This window comes from Lolium perenne, chromosome 3, assembly GCF_019359855.2.
Source record: "Lolium perenne isolate Kyuss_39 chromosome 3, Kyuss_2.0, whole genome shotgun sequence".
NCBI lineage: Eukaryota > Viridiplantae > Streptophyta > Magnoliopsida > Poales > Poaceae > Lolium > Lolium perenne.
Window position 1 is genome coordinate 52466449 of NC_067246.2, and position 19925 is coordinate 52486373.

Sequence of the window (19925 nt, forward strand, 5' to 3'; positions counted from 1 at the left end):
GCATCAAGGAGGCCCATGTATTTGGTTTTGGCGTCTTTAGGTTGGGTAGAAAACTCTGTTTTGCACAATGCACAGTTGAACATATTGGAGTCGAGCAAGGGAAAAATTGAAAGAACAATTAGTGAGTGGTTACATGGTACTAATATGGTATGCATACATAAACTTTCTATCTACTCTATTTACTAGCAGTACTTCTTCTGTCCGGAATTACCCTGAATTCTAAGTTTAGTCAATTCAAACTTTCTAAATTTTGACTAAACATATACGAAAAAATATCAATGTCTAGAGTACATAATAAATATTGTTCGAATTATTATATTTTTGTATTATATATATTGTAGCTATAAATGTTACAGATGCTGACATTTTTATCTATAATGATTGGTCAAACTGTATAATATTTGATTTTGGCCAAACCCAGAATGCAGTGTAATTATTGACGGATGAAGTAAGTATTTTTAATACTTTTCCAGTCAATTTTTAAAGAAAAAAACTACCTTGATTTCCTTTTTTTTTTTTTTTTTTTGCTTGTGAGTACCCGTGTCTATGTGGCCAAGAAGCGGGAGCGGGGATCAGTCGATGTATTCGTACGTGCGGCCCATAGTCCATACAAGAACCACCCGTGAAGGAAGCCCGCAAAGAACAGTTGTGAGCTCAAGGGTTTCCCTGCTAGAGGCGGCGGCCACTGTTGCAGCCGACGAGCAGCGCGAGGGCAGCTCAGGCGGACGCACGGCGTACGGCGGGGATTCCGAGACGGGTGCGGGGAGGTCGGAGGGGCTGCGGGCGGATCCTCAACACTAATCGCCACCACCTTCAGGCCAACCGCCGCCACCCCCGGCAGCGGGCAAGCCAGTGAGTGCCCTCTTGTGCTCTTGTTCGATTCGCCGGATTGATTCATTCGCTTAGCTCAAATTTGTTTTCGCTGATTTGTTCTTACATTTTCTTTAAAAATGTTCAGTGAGCAAGCGAGCCAAGATGACAGAGCCAGAGGCGCGGACCACCATTGTAAGCTCTTGTGTCCAGTTCAGAATTGACTACGAGCAGACCAAGCAGTTTCCCATCGGCAAGGCTGTCCACTCCGACGTCTTCTCCGCCGGAGGACACCTCTGGGTGATTGACTTCTTCCCGCATGGGGACAGGGAAGCCGACAAGGGCGAGTATATTTCCATCTTCCTCGTTCACGCTACCAAATCCAGAAGCGCCAGGGCCAACTTCGAGGTCTCCATGATGGGCAGGGACGGCAAACCATCGGACATACGAAGGACGTGTAAAACCTTCGGAATCAGTGAGGACGACGACGACTCATGGGGATGGTATCAGTTCATGAAGCTTAGTGATGTGGAGAAACGTTTCTTAAAAGAGGGACACATCACATTCGCATGCACGATCATGGTCATGGATGGCAGTGCTATTCCGGTCCTGGTCCCGCCTTCAGACATCGGGATTCATCTTGGCCGCCTACTAGATAATACTGATGGGACAGATGTGTCATTCACCGTCGACGGCGAGAAATTCCCTGCTCACCGGGTAGTGCTTGCTGCCCGCTCACCGGTCTTCAGAGCAGAGCTGTTCGGTTCCATGGCTGAGGCTACAATGTCATCCATCACGTTGCACGACATCACACCTGCAACATTCAAAGCTATGCTTCGGTTCATATACACGGATGAATTGCCTGCAGAAGCTGAGCCCGAGGATTCTTCTGTTGAGATGTTTCAGAATCTACTCGCTGCGGCTGATCGGTATGCACTTGACCGACTAAAGTTTATTTGTGCCGAGAATCTACGGGCTAAAGTGTCGGCAGATACTGTTGCAACTATCTTAGCTTCCGCCGAAACCCACAACTGCCACGAGTTGAAGAAAAAGTGCATCGACTTCTTTGCGGTGGAGGAAAATTTCAAAGAGGCCATGTTCACCGATGGTTATGCATTGCTAGTTCTGAAATTCCCATCAATTACTGCTGAGCTCAAAAAGAGGGTTAAGGCATAGCACGTCTATACCTCAGGCGCTCAAGCATAGCTTCAGTATTGTTTTGGTATATATATGGCGAGTAGTTTCTGACATCAGGTCAAGCATACAATCTCTGTTTGGGGAGCCTGGGAGCTCGATATTGCAGAATCTTGCTAAGTGTTGGGCTTAGTTGCTATGAGTACCGATAAGTGTGCTGTCAGATCACTCAGATGCAAAGTTAAGGATGTCGTCGTGTTAAATCAGCATCCCATTCTGTTTTTGTTTCTGTGCTGGTTTGGACATGTTGTGTCCTGAAGCTTTTAGGATGTTCACTTTTGCTATGCTGGTCCATAACTATCTAACTATCTGTAGTCTTATCTCCATGAATATTTTATGATCGGTGCAAGTATGTCGGGAGTTAGAAATTCTGTGCACTTATGTTGTCATGACAAAGTTCTGGAATATGCCATTTGCATACTGGTATATTTACTTCTATTACTCATCTGATACTGAAATCAGTGGTGTCCAGATGGGACCTATCACGTGCAAAAACTACAGACTAGGTTTTGATTATTCGAAGTTATGAGAAGGGGGAACAGTTCGCTGATTATTAAACAAATGAGTGTTCTATCGTAAATACAATGTGTATTTTCTTGGAAATGATACTTTGGCAATATAAATATGAAGTGCTATTCTTTTTTTCTAAAACCACCAAGCAGGTAATATTCCAAACATAGAAAACCTGGAGACATGGTTGTTAGGGTGGGGAGAGGGTGTGGGTATTACTGTATTAGGCTGGGTGCTGAACATTATGATGATATCATTTTTCTTTAACTCCGAGAATCACAATTGAAGACATCATATGCTGTCTAGACGATTTTGTTCACGGAAGATGAAAAGAATGAGAAACAGATGGACCCGTACGTATTCACTTTGAAGACATTCATATGCTGTCCAATCGTGCAGATCTTCTCATGTTTTGTACACCCCACGATGCATTTGGAGGTGTCATTTTGAGATGAAAAGCTTGAGAAAATGTTAACAGTTGATCGGCTATTGAAAAAATTGTTTCCCGCATAAGATACATGTCTAACAGTTCCCAACAAAGTTAAGTAATAGACTTCGGCAGGCTAATGGCCAAATTTCCCGAGAATGACTACTGCAACCAGACATATGGATAAACAAATTTCTGCTATTCCCTCTGGCCCATCTTTGTTGGTGTGAATCTCCGTTTTAGCCTCTAGGTTTACTTATACTCGCTTTGTCAATTAAAAGGGGGCCAAAGGGAGTAACATATATAGCTCAAAAGTTGCAAACACCACCAAACACAGCGAATTGTACGAATTTACATATATCTAAGTCTGGTTTATAACTGAAACCAGCCAACGGCTTAGTATCCTAATTGCTTGGTTTGTTCTCTCTCTCAGCTTTAATTCCCCTCTCGGAATTCTCTGACCCTACAATTGCAAAGTAATACAGAGTGAACCCTGATGCTGAACATTGGACATGCTCAACACTGTAGCCGGGCAGAAGGAGGTGATCACTCCACAACATAAGGGTATATATTGTCTGAGGCACATTTTTTGCATAACCCTAATAAGGTGCTAATCTTTTGTATCTCTGAACTTGCAGGGTGCTCTTAGGCTGCACCAGTGGTTACCTTGTGAACAACGCTGCCTGCCCTGCTACCCTGGTCACAGTTCTCAAGCCAACGACCACTGTCACACTTCTCAAGCCAACGACAACCGATGATCTTATCGGCGAAAATACCACATGTCCTTTATTTTGTTGAGTCCAGTTAGCTGCAACTCACTAATTATGTGTAATAATCAACAATTAGCGTTCTGAAGATACCATGTCGTATATTTGTGTGCTTAACTTTAGCCTCGCGACACTGTGCTGTTATTTGTTGCACGAGTGATGTTTATATAGTTCTTTCTGTAAGAACAAATGGATTTTGCTATTGTTCTGGACAGTCCTTTTTCTGCTCAGGCTAGTAACTTGAACAATGGGAAATGAAGGTCTGGTTCACTGACGCCTATAACTTCAACAAATGCTACTACTACATTTTTCCATCCAGCGGAACCCCATGACCTTGAAACACACGGCGGTGTATTTTTCCAGCTTCAAGTGTTCATTCATGAATTTCTGGTTCTCGGCCCCAATGTACTCATAGTCGCTCACCTTCTTGGTCCAGATTTGAGAAACACGCCATGCTTTAGGATTTTCTCCACGGAGCCGGCGAAGATCTCACCTTTCATGGGCCTATGAATGATGCAAAGGAATGTGACAGGGGAAAAGAACATGTCTAGTAAGCTCATGAACTCTTCCTTCTGAAATGCTGGGCGTACGGACTTTGACCGCAAAGTATTGCTTGTAGCGAGCAATATGGGCAAACCCTGTTTGCCGCTTATAGCGTGCAAGTGGGGTATCGTCACCTGATGCGTGATGATGCTAGGTCGTTTCTATTTTTTTCCTTTTCTTTATTTCGTCTATTTCATTGTACCTTTGTTCCTTTCTAGTTTACCTTCCTAATTTATTTCTATTTTTCAACCCTTTTGTAGTGTGATTTATTTATTTTGTGCTTTCGTCTCTAACCTTTTTATGCAAATACATGAATACTTATTAAACACTTAAGCATTTATTTTGAGTGTTTGGTTTTTATTTCTTTAAAGACATAATAATATGAATTTGTATAAAGGGGCACCGTGTTCTGGTTTGCCTTGGTCCCTTGAAATCCCAGTATCGTCCCCGTGCCCCATGAATACTTATTTCTGTGCTTGTATTTACAAGTTTCAAAAGACCTAATTCTTTTGGAGAGGTATATGGACACAATTTCTACGAACGTGCAAAATTGCCATAGAAAATATGCTGTATTTTGGTTTTACGAAAATGAGAAAAATAGGGCTCTAAGTAGTCATTTACAAAATTCACTTTTGGAGTCTCTTATATGTAGGGCGCATATGACTGACCACATAATTCAATGAAAATTCTACTTACATGGTAAACATCTATATATACTTGTATGCTTTTTTTGGAAAACTTTTCTAGTGAAAACATGAGGTTTTCAAAAAGCAGGCAACACGAAGCTGGGTTCCATTTGATGTTTTCTCGAGCTGAACGTCTGACAAATAGAGTGTGCACTGTTCACACGACCCGTAACGCCCAGTTGGGCCGAAGCCGCCGCCGCGCCGCAGCATCCCCACGCTCCTTGCCCGGCGCCGGCGAGCCTCCCTTGCCGTCTCCGAGGCGCAGGGGCAGTCGCGGCGTCCCCCAGGACCGGCTCGGCGCCCGAGCCCCGAAGGTTCCATCTCCTCAAGCGCCTGCTGGCATGTACGCCACGCACAGCCACGGGCGTCGCCGCGAGAGGGGAGTCCATGCCCATGGCGGCGTCGCCAGGAAGCGCGCATCCCTTTCTCCGCTGCAGGTGCTGTGCTGCTCCATCGGCGCCATTGTCCTCATCGCGAACGCTCGCCGCGCCCTGTCCCCAAAGGTATATATTGCTTACTTTCAGAACTAGACATCGCTAGTGAAAATAGCACCACCGAGTTCTTACGCATGAAGCAATGATTACTACATATGTCTGGACTAGCAATCTTCTCATCGGATTTGTTACTCGCGAAGAAGTTTCTGCACGATTCGATTGGTTGCTGAACCTTGCCAGTGCCTGTAAGCAGCATTGAGCAGATTCAGCATGTGAAGCATGAATCCTTCCCTAATTCGATGCCTTGTTCGGTGATTGCAGGAGTCGTATCTTGGTTCCTTTTGGAGCACTACCACGAGCAAACCTCGAGGTGTGAAGTATGAGCTGCACACACTCCCTGTAAGGCCTTGCTGTCTTGAGATTTCCTTTAGCGTTGTCCAGGAAAGGCGAATGAATGGCTGACAAGTCTGTCTAGTTTCCTAGGTGGAAGCAAAGGCTGTGGCTGACGGTGACACGATCACCGTGTATGTTGACATGGCTAACCCTCATGGGTCCGGAAATGTGCCCCGTGAAGTTCAGGAAGCTGCGGCGGAGCGGATCAAGGCGCGGACGACCAAGAATTACCAGAAGGCCGACGCGCTTCAGAAGATCATAGTGGATGCTGGATATAGGTCACTTCAAATTAACATCAATGAACTGTCTGCTGGCGCATGGTGTCAGCTTCTGAAACTTTTTATGACTTCCAATTGCAGGCAAGTTCCTAACCTGAGTGGTGAGCAGGTTCTTGCAAAGAAGTATCGGATCAGGCTAAGGTTTGTCAGCTTCTTGTGCTCAATCGATATTCGAGGGCTTTGTTCAATTTGTACTGCGTTGAGATAATATGGAACGAAACAATGCAATGCAGAGGGATCGATGCACCAGAGAACTCGATGTCTTATGGTAAAGAGGCAAAAGAGGAGCTAGTGAAGCTCGTGCAGGGAAGAACCTTAAAGATTTCCGTATATGATACAGACCGGTACGGTCGACTGGTTGGAGATATTGAGTGCAATGGGGTCTTCGTGCAGGTACCAAGTGATACTTTTTTTTTCGAATCTCAAAGTCTTATTATTATCACATTGGATTATCCGTACTGAAGTCTGTATACTCGATATGACCAATAGAAGTATTGAATTCTCTTCTGATCCTGGTTTCTTCTTTTAAAAGACATCTAGTCTTGCAATTGCGTCTTTACAGTGCAAGAAATGGAATGTATCAAGACTGGAAAATGGCGTATGAATCAGCGAAACATGTTTTTGATATTTAATTATGCCACTGACAATACATACTTATAAGCTTGTTAGTAATACTTCGCGACACTCTGACTAAGAAGAAAATAATTTTTAGGTACATATTTGATGTTAAAGTTCTGCAAGAAAATTCTGAATTGCCTCATCTAAAAACAACCTACTTTATAACCTTGTTAACTATACTTTGTGACATTCTGATTAAGAAAGAACTAATTTCTCATCTTGCTTTTGGAACAGGAACACATGCTGAAGAAAGGGCTCACATGGCACTACACTGCCTATGACCGACGGCCAGAGCTCGCAAAGGTAAGCAGTATGACACACCTGACAGCCTCGGTTCATTTGATTGAATCACTGGAGAGCAGTAGAGCACCCTCTGAACATTTCTCCAACCATATATACACCTGAAAAGGACTTGACGAACTGAAATTTATGTCAGTGGGAGAGCCAGGCGCGAGCGAGCGGGCTGGGACTGTGGGCGCTGCCGAACCCCGAGAAGCCATGGGAATGGAGGAAGGAGAAGCCCATGAGGAAATGGTGAGACAGTCAGCCGTGACCTGTGACCATGAAGAGCTCAAGACAGAGCTTGTTTGATTCGATCTCCTGAGATTTTCGACCAGAACAATAGCTTCATCAATGTTGTACCTCGACATTTTCATCATGTTGTAACAGCTGATGTAGAGTGGGGCGGAAACCATTGGGTACTGTGTGTAAATCTCCAATTTGGGATGCAGACGATTTTTTTGTATTAGATTGTTGTAAACATGTAATCTTGATAACAGGGTCTGATTGACATATCATCAATTTTAGTTTTTACTCGATAACAGGAGTACTTGATTTTCTGAGCCCTTTTCTCCGCGGGAAATGACGCTCTTGCCTCTCTAGTCTCTACTGGACTGAACCCAGCATCGACCGAACCCATCCCCGTGCTACTCACCTGTTTGACTGGAGACCAGATCACAAAAGCGGCGACCGGCGCCTGGGCCCTGGGGGTGATGGGCCTACTCCGCTGACGGGAGCACTCCGGCAAGACGCTTGGCCGGCGCGGCGCCACTCCGGCGACCAGGCTGCCATGTGATCAATTCCTCTGTCCCGTTTGTTTCTCCTGCCCCCTCCACCGCCACACCAGTGCACCTCCCCAGTCCATCTTGCTCGTGCTCGTTAGGTCAGGCCCGACTAGCTGCCGCCGGTGAAAGGAACGAGATCGGTCGGGCTAGATTTTCAAAATCGCCACAGGGGCAATAGCGTCCATTCCGCGTGATAGTATTGGGCTCACAAATTCCAAAATGATAATCCCTAGTATATGATAAAAAAAGGGGCATATATGATCAATGACAATCTAAAATGTGGCAATGATCATTTCCATTGTTAAAGTAAAACAGGGCTTCTGATCAAATCTCCATCTATCTTCGCAAGTTAAACCTCCGCCTAGTGAGGCATTTTGCTGATGATGCTTGTGGTAGTGGACACCATGTAGGAGATGTGAAATCTTCTTGCCTCCTCACGGTGGGGGTTGCTCGATTGGTAAATATTCAGTTTTATTATGCACACGAAATTTTGACTGCAATTTTCTTCAGTGTTTGGTTTGTCAGGCTCTGTAGGTGGTGCGGTCCCTGTGAGAATCTTGGATCGGGTTGGTTTTGATGAGCTGAGACCATGGAGCAGAAAGCGCAGGGAGTTTCTACCGGCGTGTACAGGTACACCCATCACTGTGAGGGAGGAGCCGATATCCATGATGTATTTGTTGAGAAGAGCGTGTTCAGGGTGCTATTTTCCTGTATCAGTGCAGCACTCCTTCTGGGAAATGTTTGTCATGTCTTGTTGTCGAAGGTACTTCTCTCACAAGTTCATTCCGAAAATGGAAAAATCCAACTGTGACAAATTATCCACTATTCCACTCGGGTGCTCTGGTTGGTAGATGTCAATTTATTTCCATGAACTTCTTAGAATCTTAGCAATGCGGATCAAGATGCCGATAGATATATGTTAGGTTCCTCCACAGTCTACAAGATAAAAAAATATTACACATTCCATGTTGAGGATGATTAGAGCATCTCCCGCCGTTGGAGGCCCCCAGGCTAAATTCCGGACGAAATTAGCTCCGGATTGGATCAATTTTTGCCGTGGGGGGCAACAAACTTCCAGCCATGTGCACCCCACGCCGAGCTTCTCATGAGGTGTTCGACCATGGACCATGCCGGCTACGACCTCGCCCACGCTGGTCTCGCTGGCCTCGATGCACCTCGCCTCCGCCGGCCAGCCATGACCAGCCCGGCCACGACTTCGCCCGCGCTGGCCCCGCTTGGCCTCGACCTACTGCGCCTCCACGGGCTCGAGGGCGCCACGGCCTCGCCTCGCTCAGGACGTGAGCAGGTGGGTGTGCGGGGGCCAGCCGAGCGAGAAGAACGGCGCCGACCAAGTGAGGAGAGCGGGCGGCCGCTGGTGGTGCGGCAGCGAGCTGGGACGGCCTCGCTCGGGGCGCGGCGGCGTGCGGGCGTGGCCGGCGGCGCGGATGGAAGAGGCCCGGCCTCGACGCCTGGCAGCGGGAAGAGACCAACGGGGACCGGGCGCCTGCCGCCGATGGCGTGGACGAAGGCGGAGTGGCGTGAGGGGCGGCGTGGCCGGAGGGTCGGGAGGGTGGGGCGGTGGGTCGGCTTGGCCGGTGGCCGGAGGGGCGGGAGAGCCAGGGCGTGGTCGGGGAGAGAGAAAGGATGGGAGAGAGAGAGGTGGGTGAGGAGACCGTGTTTATTCTCTATCATTCACTGACAGTGGCCCAGCGTGCGTGATTCGCTCCATCCGGAGCCCCCGAGAAGACCCCGGGGAACCGGGGTTGGCGTGGGGAGTCCGGACGAAATAAGCCCAAATCCGGATCAAAACGAGGAACCGGGGGCCTGACTGGGCCGTTTTTCGCCGTCCGGATGAAAAAAAGTGGTCGTGGGGGGCTTCCCGGGGAGACGAGTGGGGATGCTCTTAATGCCATTGTTTCAGATTCTGGTAGTGAAGGAACCATAACATTTATGATTTTTTTGTTTTTGAAACAAGGCAAGACTTCCCATTTTCATTGCCAAGCTTAAATGTTTCAGGATACTTTATGCCTCGGTTCTTTTTGGATTGCTTCATTTTCTGCTATTATTGCTAAATGGTTGCAATACAAGCCTGTGAAGAAAGGTGGGCGCTGAGGTTGTTCTGCATTCTTTCTATATTTTTTCAATTATAGTAACTTTCGCCTTAAAGTTGCACAAAAAAGGATACTCTTGTTTATCACCATCGGCTTGAAAAAAATGCTTATATACATGTGAAACTTCATGCTCCTTATTCAGCACTATATTCAATTTTCTGCAGAGTCATTGATGATCATGCCAGCTTTTGGCATTCAGCTAGAACAACACTTCTGGAGGTATGAAAATTTGACGGGTCGAGTTTTCACTCTTGTTCTCAGAATTTGCTCCTCTTGAAGATTATATGACATTGCAAGAGCACATCATCAACTGCAATAAGATATATGAAGTTAAAGGCTTTGGATACCTACTAAAATTAGCACTTATTTCCTGTCAGTACTAGTTAGTGACAAGATGTGCAATGGATAAAGTAGTTCTGAGGTTAACTAGAAGTGACCATCTTATGCTTGCCCTTTCCATTGTTTTATTATATATGGTATAAGGTAGAAATATTAGAGGTCTCTTCATTCTTTTATCTCTTTGACATCTATGTTATCTTTCATAGTGGAAGAGTGCATCGCCAATTTGTGCCCGTCAGCAAGCTCCTAAAGTCGCTGCTGAATGAGTGTGTGACCCCTGTTACATGTTACTGGAGCTTGGCGGTGCTTTTATGCGATGAGGATGAGCTCATGCTTGTTTTCAAGGTAAATCTCGCCTGCTTTCAGATGATTTTGAAGTGCAAATGTTAGGAACTTGTGGCCTGAGAGAGCTTAATCTGCAGAAACTGCATCCACCGGTCAAAATCTTGGTCCCGATCTGGAAAGCTTTGTGCACATTCACAAACTCCGACAGCATTAGCCTTTCTGAAGTTCCTCGACCAGATGATTTGCATGAACATGTTGATCAGGATGGTGCTGTGGAGTCATGAATAGCACATGGAAACTATTCCCTGAAGCGTTTCCTACCAAGTGACAGCATGATGCTCAGTTTTGTCACCACTAACTGAAGATAAATTATCAAGTGGAGAATGTTAGTGATACTACCAGGGCTCTGATCATTCGTCCGAACAGGCTAAATTATTTTCTGCTTAGCTGCATAAACTGAGTGACCCACTTGTAACACTGGCCATGTGTGGTTCTGACTTGTGAAAATTCATAACAGGATGTACCGTGCTGTTGTTCAGATGAATTCACACCACTGGGAATTCATGTTCCTCCCACCGGGAGCAGCCAGTCGAGTTAATACGGGACGTCGACTAACTCTGGCCAGGCTGCTCCCGCTGGGAAGTCATGTTCTTGAGTACACTGTAACTCTGCAAGGAGGCTACATCTGTCTGCTGATAACAAAAGCTTAGCCACACCTGCAGACCCTCATATCTGTTGCATTGATTGTTTTCTTCTTTTTATGCCTTGGGCGAGATGTGAAAATATAGAAAACAAACCATCTGCTTTGTGCAGGAGTTGACAAACCACACGCCCGGATCTTCAGGCTGCAGCTCTAATAACTACTATATTAAATGGCAACAAACATCTTTTTTCTCATAATTTTGAGACTTGCTGGGAATTAATATGGAGATGACACGTATGCTATTTGGGTTGTTTAGTTTTCATTGAATTTTGCTGTGTACAACTTTGGTGCTCTCTAGCAATTTTATGGGTTATGTGGCTCGCGCAGCTGCTTGCGCGGTGAGATTGCTATTACGTTTTTTGGTCACTTATCATGTGACTTTTGCTGTTTACGGTAGGCCAGCATCAGTTTTAATATAGAGTATTGTCGGCACCGCTTTGACTTTCGATCTATGTTCACTCGAGAAAGCTTCCGTCATCTCAAAAAAAAAAAAGCTTCCGTCGTGCGAGAAACCGCCGGCTCCTCTGCTGTGGATTTCTCCGTGCATCACCTACCTTGGATCTTCTTCTCCTGATCCCCATCCCCGTCGTCTACCCAAGGCCTCTTCCGCCGCCGGCTGGGCCGTCAATTTCCCCAGCTCCCCACCGCCGCCAGCCATGGCCGGAACTTCCGGGAAAGAAGGGGAGAGGTGCGCGAGCTCAGGATTCCGGGCGTGGCTACCGGGGCGGCGCGCCTCATGGCCGACAGTGGTTTGCTTGCGGGATATCTCTTCCTGCTCTCCCCGGTGGTCTGGTCGGGTCTCGATGAAATCCACCAAGCACACGCCCCATCACTCTCTCACCCCACCAAATCCCCACCACCACCACTCCTCCTACTTCCTCCCCCCGACAACTTCTGCGCCGGCACCCGCACCATCCTCATCCTCGGCCGTCTCCTCCCCTCGTGTCGCCTTCTTCACCGCCGACACGACCACTTACCAGGCGCCACCTCCTTGCCTCGTGGGGATCCCGTCAAGAACGGGCTGACTTCACCACGGGCAGGCGAAACCCGAGCCCGCCGGTGGCATGGTCAACTCCGTCGCCGGCAGGCCCCCTATGGCCAACCTGCACCGCCTAGCGCAGAAACAATCCGGCGCAGCCTCCTGCCCCAGCGCGGAAGCACGACACGCCGACGCCACCACGCCCCAAATCGTCCCTACCGCTGGGCGCCCCGCGCCTCACTGCTTTCACCGCGCCACCGTCGCCGGCACCCCCCTAATTCCCACGTCGTGGCTGACCGGGAAGAGGCTCCCGATGCCGGATTCGAGCGGGCTGCAGCGGCGGCGGTCTCTGTGGTAGGGGACGGGGCGGTGTGGCGGCTGTCGAGGCCGGCTTAGCCCCTGCCCTATCGCCCTTCTGGATGCCGACTCGTGTGGCGCACCGGCGCCTGGGCCAAATCTGGGCGTGCGACTGCCCAGCACGCCTCCTTTGGTGCACCGACGCTCACCTCACAGCCTATTTTTTTTGTTTGCCATGTCCTTGGTTGCCGTCTGATTTCGTTTGTGTGCGCAGAGACGGTGATCTAGGAGGATCTTAGTGTGGCGGTCGCGATCTCCACCTTTGCAGCCTCCCCGCACATGGTTCTCATGGTCAACAGTGGCGTGGCGTGCTTCTGAGAAAGGGGCGATCCCGAGCTAGCCGCCGAGCTCCCTAACGGAGGAGCCAGAGCTCCATGGTTATGTGCACCAAGTGAGGTTCTCTCGCCTATGTCCAGCGTTGTATTTAGCAGTGGTGGCAGCCTGGAGATTCCCGGCTTTGTATTTGGCTTCGTCGAGCGGGATGAGGCCGACGTCTGCGGACGACCCTCTCATCATTGGGTGGTAATCTCGGTTACGTGGTTTCTATTTACATGTCCTATACTACTACCAACTGCGAAGGATGAGAAGAGTCGTGTTTCTTGCCTGCCGAAAATTGGTTTACTTTAACTCTGTCCATAGTTGGCTGATCCGACCAGGACATCGGTTTTTTGGGATCGTTTGTCATTACCTTGTTATAATAAATCTACTATGTTTACCTTGTATGATCATGTGAAATTGTGGAAACATCCGCTTTTACTAATTCATCTGTAGTAAAAGTAAGTATATGACTGTTGCATTGCTCTGACCATATATCCAACATGACACAGGTTTACAGCGACCTGGCCGTTGACTACTTGAAGATGTTCCAGAAACCGTCGTTGCTCTAGGGCTGTGAGTACATCTACATTTATTTTCTTTTTACAGCTTCTGTACTTCTCAAGTTGAATTTAAACTGTTCGCAGCAAACATTCTTTTGCTACTGAAGAGGAACCTCCTATTTAGTTATGTCAGCCAACTCCTTTTATGATAATTTATATTTGCTGATCTGTTTGACGTGCTGGGATGAGCCTTTTATGAAGTTGACCTGCTGACATGAAGCTTCCGAGCCAACAGTGTATATTTCAGTTACTCCTAAGTTTGAGTGACATTCGGTTTTAGTTCCTTCGTTCAAACCAGGTGCATTTTTTTAGGTTGTCGTCGTCTTCCCGATGGATGTACGACTCTTCTCAACAGCAGCGGTACAGGAGCATGGCGGCGGCGGCGGCTTCTCCGACCTTGCCCTCAAGCTGGTAACGCCGGAGTCGACTCGGGGAGGCAGCCGACCATGTCCAGGTCCACCCAGGACATGTAGACCAAGGAAGAGCTGGAGGTATCGGCGACCAGCAAGGAGGATTTCTCCATTAGGTGGATGGCCGAGAACGAGTCCAAGCCTCAAGGGATCCCATCCTCCCAGGGCAGCAAGTAGGCTTTGGATCCACCCCGCGAACAACGGGGCTGCCCAGGGCGATGTCATGCAAGTCGTCTCACAGGTAAACAATTATCTATGCTATCTACCATAATCTCGTGGTTGCGATCAAACAGATGTACAAACATGAAACCTTCCAGGCAGTTCACTATACATGACTTTTATCTCAAAGGATCGACTTTGGCCACACCGTCTTGATCAAAGAGCTCGGGTTACACAAATCTCCCTTCTTTGTGTACTGGAACAGCTACCACTTCCTTAGAACAGCACTAACTTACCACTCTATAAAATAAAAAAAGCAAGAGGCTATAGTACTGTAAGCACGTAACCTTTACTGGTTTTGATAAGGGAAAATCTGCTATATCATGAAGTTGGTAACTTTAGATCTGCAAATGGTGATCTGCTAATTAAAATTTTGAGGGGTTGAATGGCAATGCTGCAATAACTATTGATTATCATCACATACTGTTCCTATTAGAGCTGTGAGACACCCATCTTGGTTGTTTTGCGCCATGGATTTTCTGAAGCATATGTGGTTAAAACACCATTTCTAACTCATGCAAAAGTGAGCTCTCATACATGTCTGAAAAGAAGGAACGATAAGAAGTATTTCTATCTCTTAGGTTGATTTTTTTTGTCTTGGCCTGACTCCCGATAAGCTCTATGCAGGAACAATATTGATATGCAAAAAGGGACTGATACAGAGGTAGTTACCATATCCATTTTTACGCAGATTTCTGTACTTTGATGTGTAAGCAGAAGGTTTGTAGAATTTTATAGGAAGAAATGGATTTGCCAAAGAAAAATGACCTTTTGATCTTAGTTTACTGAAGTATTGTTTATTTGACAAGACAATGCACTTCCAATCACTCTTAGTTCTGAGAAATTCTCAGGATGCTATGAAGCAGCAGGGAGTCATACAATGATGGCATAATTTTATTTATTTCATTAGTCAATCAACTCTTTACTGTACATGTCCCAAGATGCTCATTTCTGTACTGAACTCGCTGTTTCCGTTTCTTATTGATTTTTTTTGCGAATGCTTCTGATGTGTATCCTCAAAAATTCAGAAAATAAGAACTTAGCTTGCAAAATGTTCTCATTGGTCTGCTTGGATCTTGGTTACTTCGTTTATTTTCTCCTTGGATCTTGAAGACTGCCTCTATTCTCCTTTTCTATGCATTGTTTAATGATTTTTCAATGTTGTTGTATGGACATTAGGTTTGGGCGTTTGGCTCTCCATTTGTAGTTTTAGTGAAGTAGATTGGAGAGACATATCATAAATGGTAGCTATATTCTTGGTTCAGTATTATGATAGTATCAGTGAAATTGACCATGCCAATGTTTTCTTCCTCTCTAGAAGTGCGATATTTTCTTCCGCAAAAGGAAGCCATTGGTGCAAAAGAGGTCAAGCTTTGATTCTATTTGAGTTTATGCTCTCTTTGTAATCCCGTTTTCCTTTCTAATTAGCATTTGATTGTGTTTCAATGGCAAGATGAAGTATAGTTGGCATTTGCAAATACACTGCAAGATGGAAAGTACAAGAAATCTCTCAAAAGATGCCAATGATATTCTAATACAAAGGTTAGGCACTCATAATTTATATTCATGTGGTTTATTATGTCATAAAAAAATACATGAAACCACATGTTCTCCTGAGAAGGATTAGTGTCGTTTTATCTTTGAAACTATTGGTACTTTTGGTAGAAAAGAAATGTGCAAATGGCACACCCGTTTCTACTTATTGTATTTCCTTTGCTCAAGTTTCTTCTCTATATAGGTTGTGTTAGTATGCCTTTCCATTTAGGACATGAGTAATTTCAAATATTGAATCTTTCTATGAATATTGGGGAAGTGCATTGTGAATGGTTTGATTGCACTGCATTCCTATTTGGTTTGTTGCCTGTGCCTAGGTTCCTTCTCTGCATGAGTAATTGATTAACTGGGATTATTGAACTTTGCGAAGTCTTCGGGTTCCCAGGAACCTTATCAGTTGTATATACTTAGTTGACCACATAACTACGGCTGTTTGCATTAGCAATTTCCTCCCGAACTTAATAAGTAACCGTTTTTACACTACACAAGCTGTAACTTCTAACTATTTAGGTTATTTAGGTTGATACATGTATGCACTAATAGCCCACCTACTAGATTTACAGAATTAGATGTGAATTATGAAAAATAAGTTTGTTATCCAACTGATTAATTCTTATCATTGTATGGATATAGCATTTCTGAAAATTCCTCTCCTGCTGAATAAATAACCATTTCTAGAATACACGAACTAACTGCAACTTCTAAATATTTGGGTAGTTTAGGTTGATACATGTACCCACTCACTGCCGAGCTACTAGATATATTTACAGAAATTATATATGAGCTATACAAAACATGTTTGTTATGAAGTTTTCAGTCCAGTAAGTTTGCAGATTTAGAACTTGCTGTTTTGTTGTGCTAACAAGACAAATAAATACTGGATTTGGTTATGCCCATATAAGTCCCCAGAGCTAGCCTGGTGCTTATGCTTAAAATGGGTACTTGCACTATTCTGCCATCACAGAAGATGCACGCTTCTTATATGTAGAGAATCATGAATGCATGCTAGCTGTAAGTGGTATGGATTCGGAACTTTCATTTTTCAGTAACTTTCTCATTTTGTGGGGTCCATCAGATAGTTAAAATACCTTCATTGCACCAGCAGACCATCTATTGCACCTGATAAAATAGCCTGCTCCGCATGCTTCTTTGCTTCCTTCTCCCAGCTATTAACCTCTTATCTTATAACCTAGAATGGTTTTTCTTCTAACAGTGCATAGGAACATTTTACTCTGAACTATTCTGCCCTTTCTGTAGTAGGTTGCAATGGGTCATCAAGACTATGGGAGATAACAACACCAGCAATTCAGGCAACAACACTCCCTATTCATTGCAGTTTTTATCTTCTTGGAAGAAATTATCTTGCAAGCTGATAAAACTTATAAAAGGAGACTGGGACATACTGTTGGCCGGCCTTGCCATTGCCGTCATCAGAGACCATTTGCATGTGTGTGCCATGCGCTGCTATTGGTGAGATTTCTTGGTCTTTAGTTTGCTACCCCCATTTGTAATTACTCAATAAGTAAGACTAAGCAGCTTTTCTATCTGGACCTTGGTGCATAAATTTCTTGGGCAACTGAATCCGAAATAAGCAGCTTAGTCTTAGTTGTAGATGCTAGCGACTGTGTTACCACACCATGATTATACTGTAGGTAGGTTGAGATGTGCAGGGTGTCGCATTCGCTGATGAATATTAGTCAATAGGTATCAGAAATCGGTCAATTACGCGAGAAGTTTAAGTGTTGCTTTCTTGTGGAGAGCACTGATGGCTGGAGATTATTGAAGCACTTTGTTTGTTCAAGTTAGATGCTACATATTTTCATTGTAAATACTACTGGTTGTTTAACTGAATGAAGTTATTTAAGTTTAGATGTGTTGTGCCTCTGAACTCTTTCCTCAATGAAGGTACAATATGCAATGTACTACGGTTTAGACTTCGGAGTAGGGTGAAAAGCCAACTTTACTTCTAACATGTGCCGCTTCATGTTGTGGTCGAATGTTCTCTAACAGTCTATGATAGGTAAAAGTGAACAACTTTTTTTTTTCAGAAAAAAAGTGGTCCTCTTATACACAAAATAATTGCAGAAATCTTAAAATGTATATCCTATATCTAAGAAATCGGCCACATCCCGTGAGCCACTTCATCGAAGCAATGGATTGCAACTCCTGTTGGTATAATTAGTCAACATCAAGCTATTTGATTTTGTCTTCCTAGACATCAATATGTGGCTACGTGCCATTGAAGTTATTTGCTTTTGCTCCCTGTGCCATACCAAGATTAGCATCATGGTGTTCCTGAATGTCATATTGATGGAGTTACTTGCTTTTGCTCCACGGGCCATACAAGGTTCAGCAGCAAGGTGACTGCATTACCACCACTAGAATTTGAATTCTGTTAATCGGACCATCTTGGTGAAACCATGTTCATTATATGACCATCTACTATCTGCTTCCATGTTGTCCGTCACTTTCCATCTCTGAAGTGTTCACAGTCAGCTCTGCAACTATTTCGACCTATATGCAAATTGTACCAATGCCTTGCTATAGAAAATATGCCCATAGCATCTCACGGAACTTAAACCATCTTTCCCAACTCTACCGGCCAGTAAAACATGTTCCACCAGTTCCAAAATAACCAATCACGCTTACAAAAGAATTTTCATTTATTGGCCACAGCAAGGGCAATTTTCATTTATTGGCCACAGCAAGGGCGCGGCGGCAATAACCAATCACGCTTACAAAAGAATTTTCATTTATTGGCTACAGCAAGGGCGCGGCGTGCCGCCGCGCCTGCCTTCGCTAGTAATACTCTAAGGACGATGATGCAGAGAAGAAGCAAAATTAATCACACAAGTTCCAATAATGTACTAAGTCTACTAATTTTTTTACTCGCCAGTAGACTGCATGTGTCACCATCCATTTTATGCCTATTAAGCAGGCCAACAACCGCAGTGGATCTCAAGATGTAGAGACGGAGATATGTGTACATGTCAGTGGCTGTGTCCGAAGAACTCTCCGGAGGCCATCACCATCATTCCAACCATGCCCAACGGCCATTGTTATCTACAATTTCTACATCATCACCAACTGAGACAGACAAATCATCAGGCAAGATCTCAAGCACCTGCATTTAATAATTAAATTGCATTCCCGGCTTCATTCAGAAATCTAAATTGAACATACAATTGCCAAATGAACCTTTGTTGTGTCACTGACGTTGTGGATGCGACCGACACACACCGGTCTGGGTCACTGTTGACGTGGACCATGAATCGGGAGGGCACGAGCAATGATGGCTTTGTCTGTCTTTCTGCAAATGGGTTGCACCTAGTATAGCTGTATAGTATATAGATAGAATTTGGTAAACGAGGCATCGTGCATGTTTCCATTTATGTTTTCAGTTTGTATTGCTAGCTCAGGGTCAAGTTATCTTCTTCTCATGATGACATATTGGGTTTACCTAAAGATTCCCCTTAGCCTGGTTCACTCCCATTTTGTTGTGCCATTTGGCGGCTAGGGCCTATAGGAGAAGAAAGACCAATCACATGAGTGGATCGATCTTAGTAAGTCTCCTCTCTCACTATTTGTGCGCCCCCATCTCTATTTTGCAACCATTGCTTCATTGCTATGTCGACATTAACTTCAGAGTCTGCCATATGGACACTAGTGGCGGGCGGCGACCATGTAAGATACTCCATCGCGACATCTAAGAACTGTTCCCACAAACCAATTCACAGGCGCTGCGCTGTCACAGCCGCTAGTTGTGATGAATCTAAATAAATGTCATATGAGAATTGTACTCTTATTGTTTGGGGAGCTATTAGTTTTCGGTTGATCGAGAATTAGCTTTGTTCTCAGGTAGTTTCACCTACTTGCAACTCCGAGCTATCACGACTCACGCGATAAATTGAGCAGCCTTACCGCTAGGGGACACTTTTTCTCCATTGCAACCCAGTCTTGCAATTAAAAATCAGTTGCAATCCACTTACAACTGTTAAGACAAATGAATCACAATACTCTAAGCTGGAGTAAAGCTCTAAATTAATTATCGGTCAACTGAGGACCAGCAAAAGCGTATTGCTCATGCAATAGACCTGACACATACCCGGCAACATATCACGTTTTGTGGCGATGGGGCATGCACGGTTGTGATGTGCAGAGAGGGATGCAACTCACAATATATTGATCGGGTGCATATGGCGTTACATATATAGGCCACGTCCTCGACTATACAAGGAAGGAGGCGGGCCCAATCTATATACCTAATAATAAAGAAAATAAGGCTTCTTGTTGGTCCGTCAAAATTTACCCCTGAGATTTGGTCTAAATTACATCAGCTGCCACCCCGAAGTGACAAAAACGATTC

At 45.1% G+C, this 19925-nt stretch overlaps 3 protein-coding genes and 1 long non-coding RNA gene across 7 annotated transcripts; all 4 read left to right on the forward strand.

Moving 5' to 3' along the window:
- Positions 1–612: 612 nt before the first annotated feature.
- Positions 613–2375, forward strand: LOC127341266 (BTB/POZ and MATH domain-containing protein 2-like). Its single transcript, XM_051367069.2, has 2 exons — positions 613–852; positions 959–2375. Coding segments are annotated over exons 1-2 (1029 nt in total). The 5' UTR covers positions 613–851; the 3' UTR covers positions 1987–2375.
- A 2715-nt stretch (positions 2376–5090) lies between these two features.
- Positions 5091–7337, forward strand: LOC127341267 (probable staphylococcal-like nuclease CAN1). Its single transcript, XM_051367070.2, has 7 exons — positions 5091–5440; positions 5693–5770; positions 5855–6042; positions 6124–6183; positions 6276–6435; positions 6895–6963; positions 7097–7337. The coding sequence occupies exons 1-7, from the start codon at positions 5279–5281 to the stop codon at positions 7196–7198; spliced, it is 819 nt and encodes a 272-aa protein (XP_051223030.1). The 5' UTR covers positions 5091–5278; the 3' UTR covers positions 7199–7337.
- An 876-nt stretch (positions 7338–8213) lies between these two features.
- Positions 8214–11003, forward strand: LOC127341268 (uncharacterized). The gene is made up of 5 exons (XM_051367071.2): positions 8214–8487; positions 9741–9825; positions 10000–10054; positions 10381–10519; positions 10597–11003. The coding sequence occupies exons 1-5, from the start codon at positions 8314–8316 to the stop codon at positions 10741–10743; spliced, it is 600 nt and encodes a 199-aa protein (XP_051223031.2). The 5' UTR covers positions 8214–8313; the 3' UTR covers positions 10744–11003.
- A 618-nt stretch (positions 11004–11621) lies between these two features.
- Positions 11622–17447, forward strand: LOC127341264 (uncharacterized). Of its 4 annotated transcripts, none has more exons than XR_011754899.1 (5): positions 11622–12889; positions 13326–13612; positions 13689–14027; positions 14633–15547; positions 16817–17447. It is a non-coding gene; the product is annotated as an uncharacterized lncRNA (long non-coding RNA). The 4 variants fall into 4 exon arrangements; XR_011754901.1 differs by having other exon boundaries at positions 11622–12631; positions 12713–12889; positions 13326–14027; XR_011754900.1 differs by having other exon boundaries at positions 13326–14027; positions 14623–15547.
- The last annotated feature ends 2478 nt before the right edge of the window (positions 17448–19925 follow it).

Excerpts from the sequence above, each read along its gene's own strand:
- LOC127341267 (XM_051367070.2), top strand. The coding sequence starts at position 5,279 with ATGTACGCCACGCACAGCCACGGGCGTCGCCGCGAGAGGGGAGTCCAT. Across the intron at positions 5,441-5,692 it reads GCCGCGCCCTGTCCCCAAAG|GAGTCGTATCTTGGTTCCTT; the intron begins GTATATATTGCT and ends CGGTGATTGCAG. Across the intron at positions 6,436-6,894 it reads GCAATGGGGTCTTCGTGCAG|GAACACATGCTGAAGAAAGG; the intron begins GTACCAAGTGAT and ends CTTTTGGAACAG.
- LOC127341268 (XM_051367071.2), top strand. The coding sequence starts at position 8,314 with ATGGAGCAGAAAGCGCAGGGAGTTTCTACCGGCGTGTACAGGTACACC. Across the intron at positions 8,488-9,740 it reads GTCATGTCTTGTTGTCGAAG|GATACTTTATGCCTCGGTTC; the intron begins GTACTTCTCTCA and ends TAAATGTTTCAG. Across the intron at positions 10,520-10,596 it reads AGCTCATGCTTGTTTTCAAG|AAACTGCATCCACCGGTCAA; the intron begins GTAAATCTCGCC and ends CTTAATCTGCAG.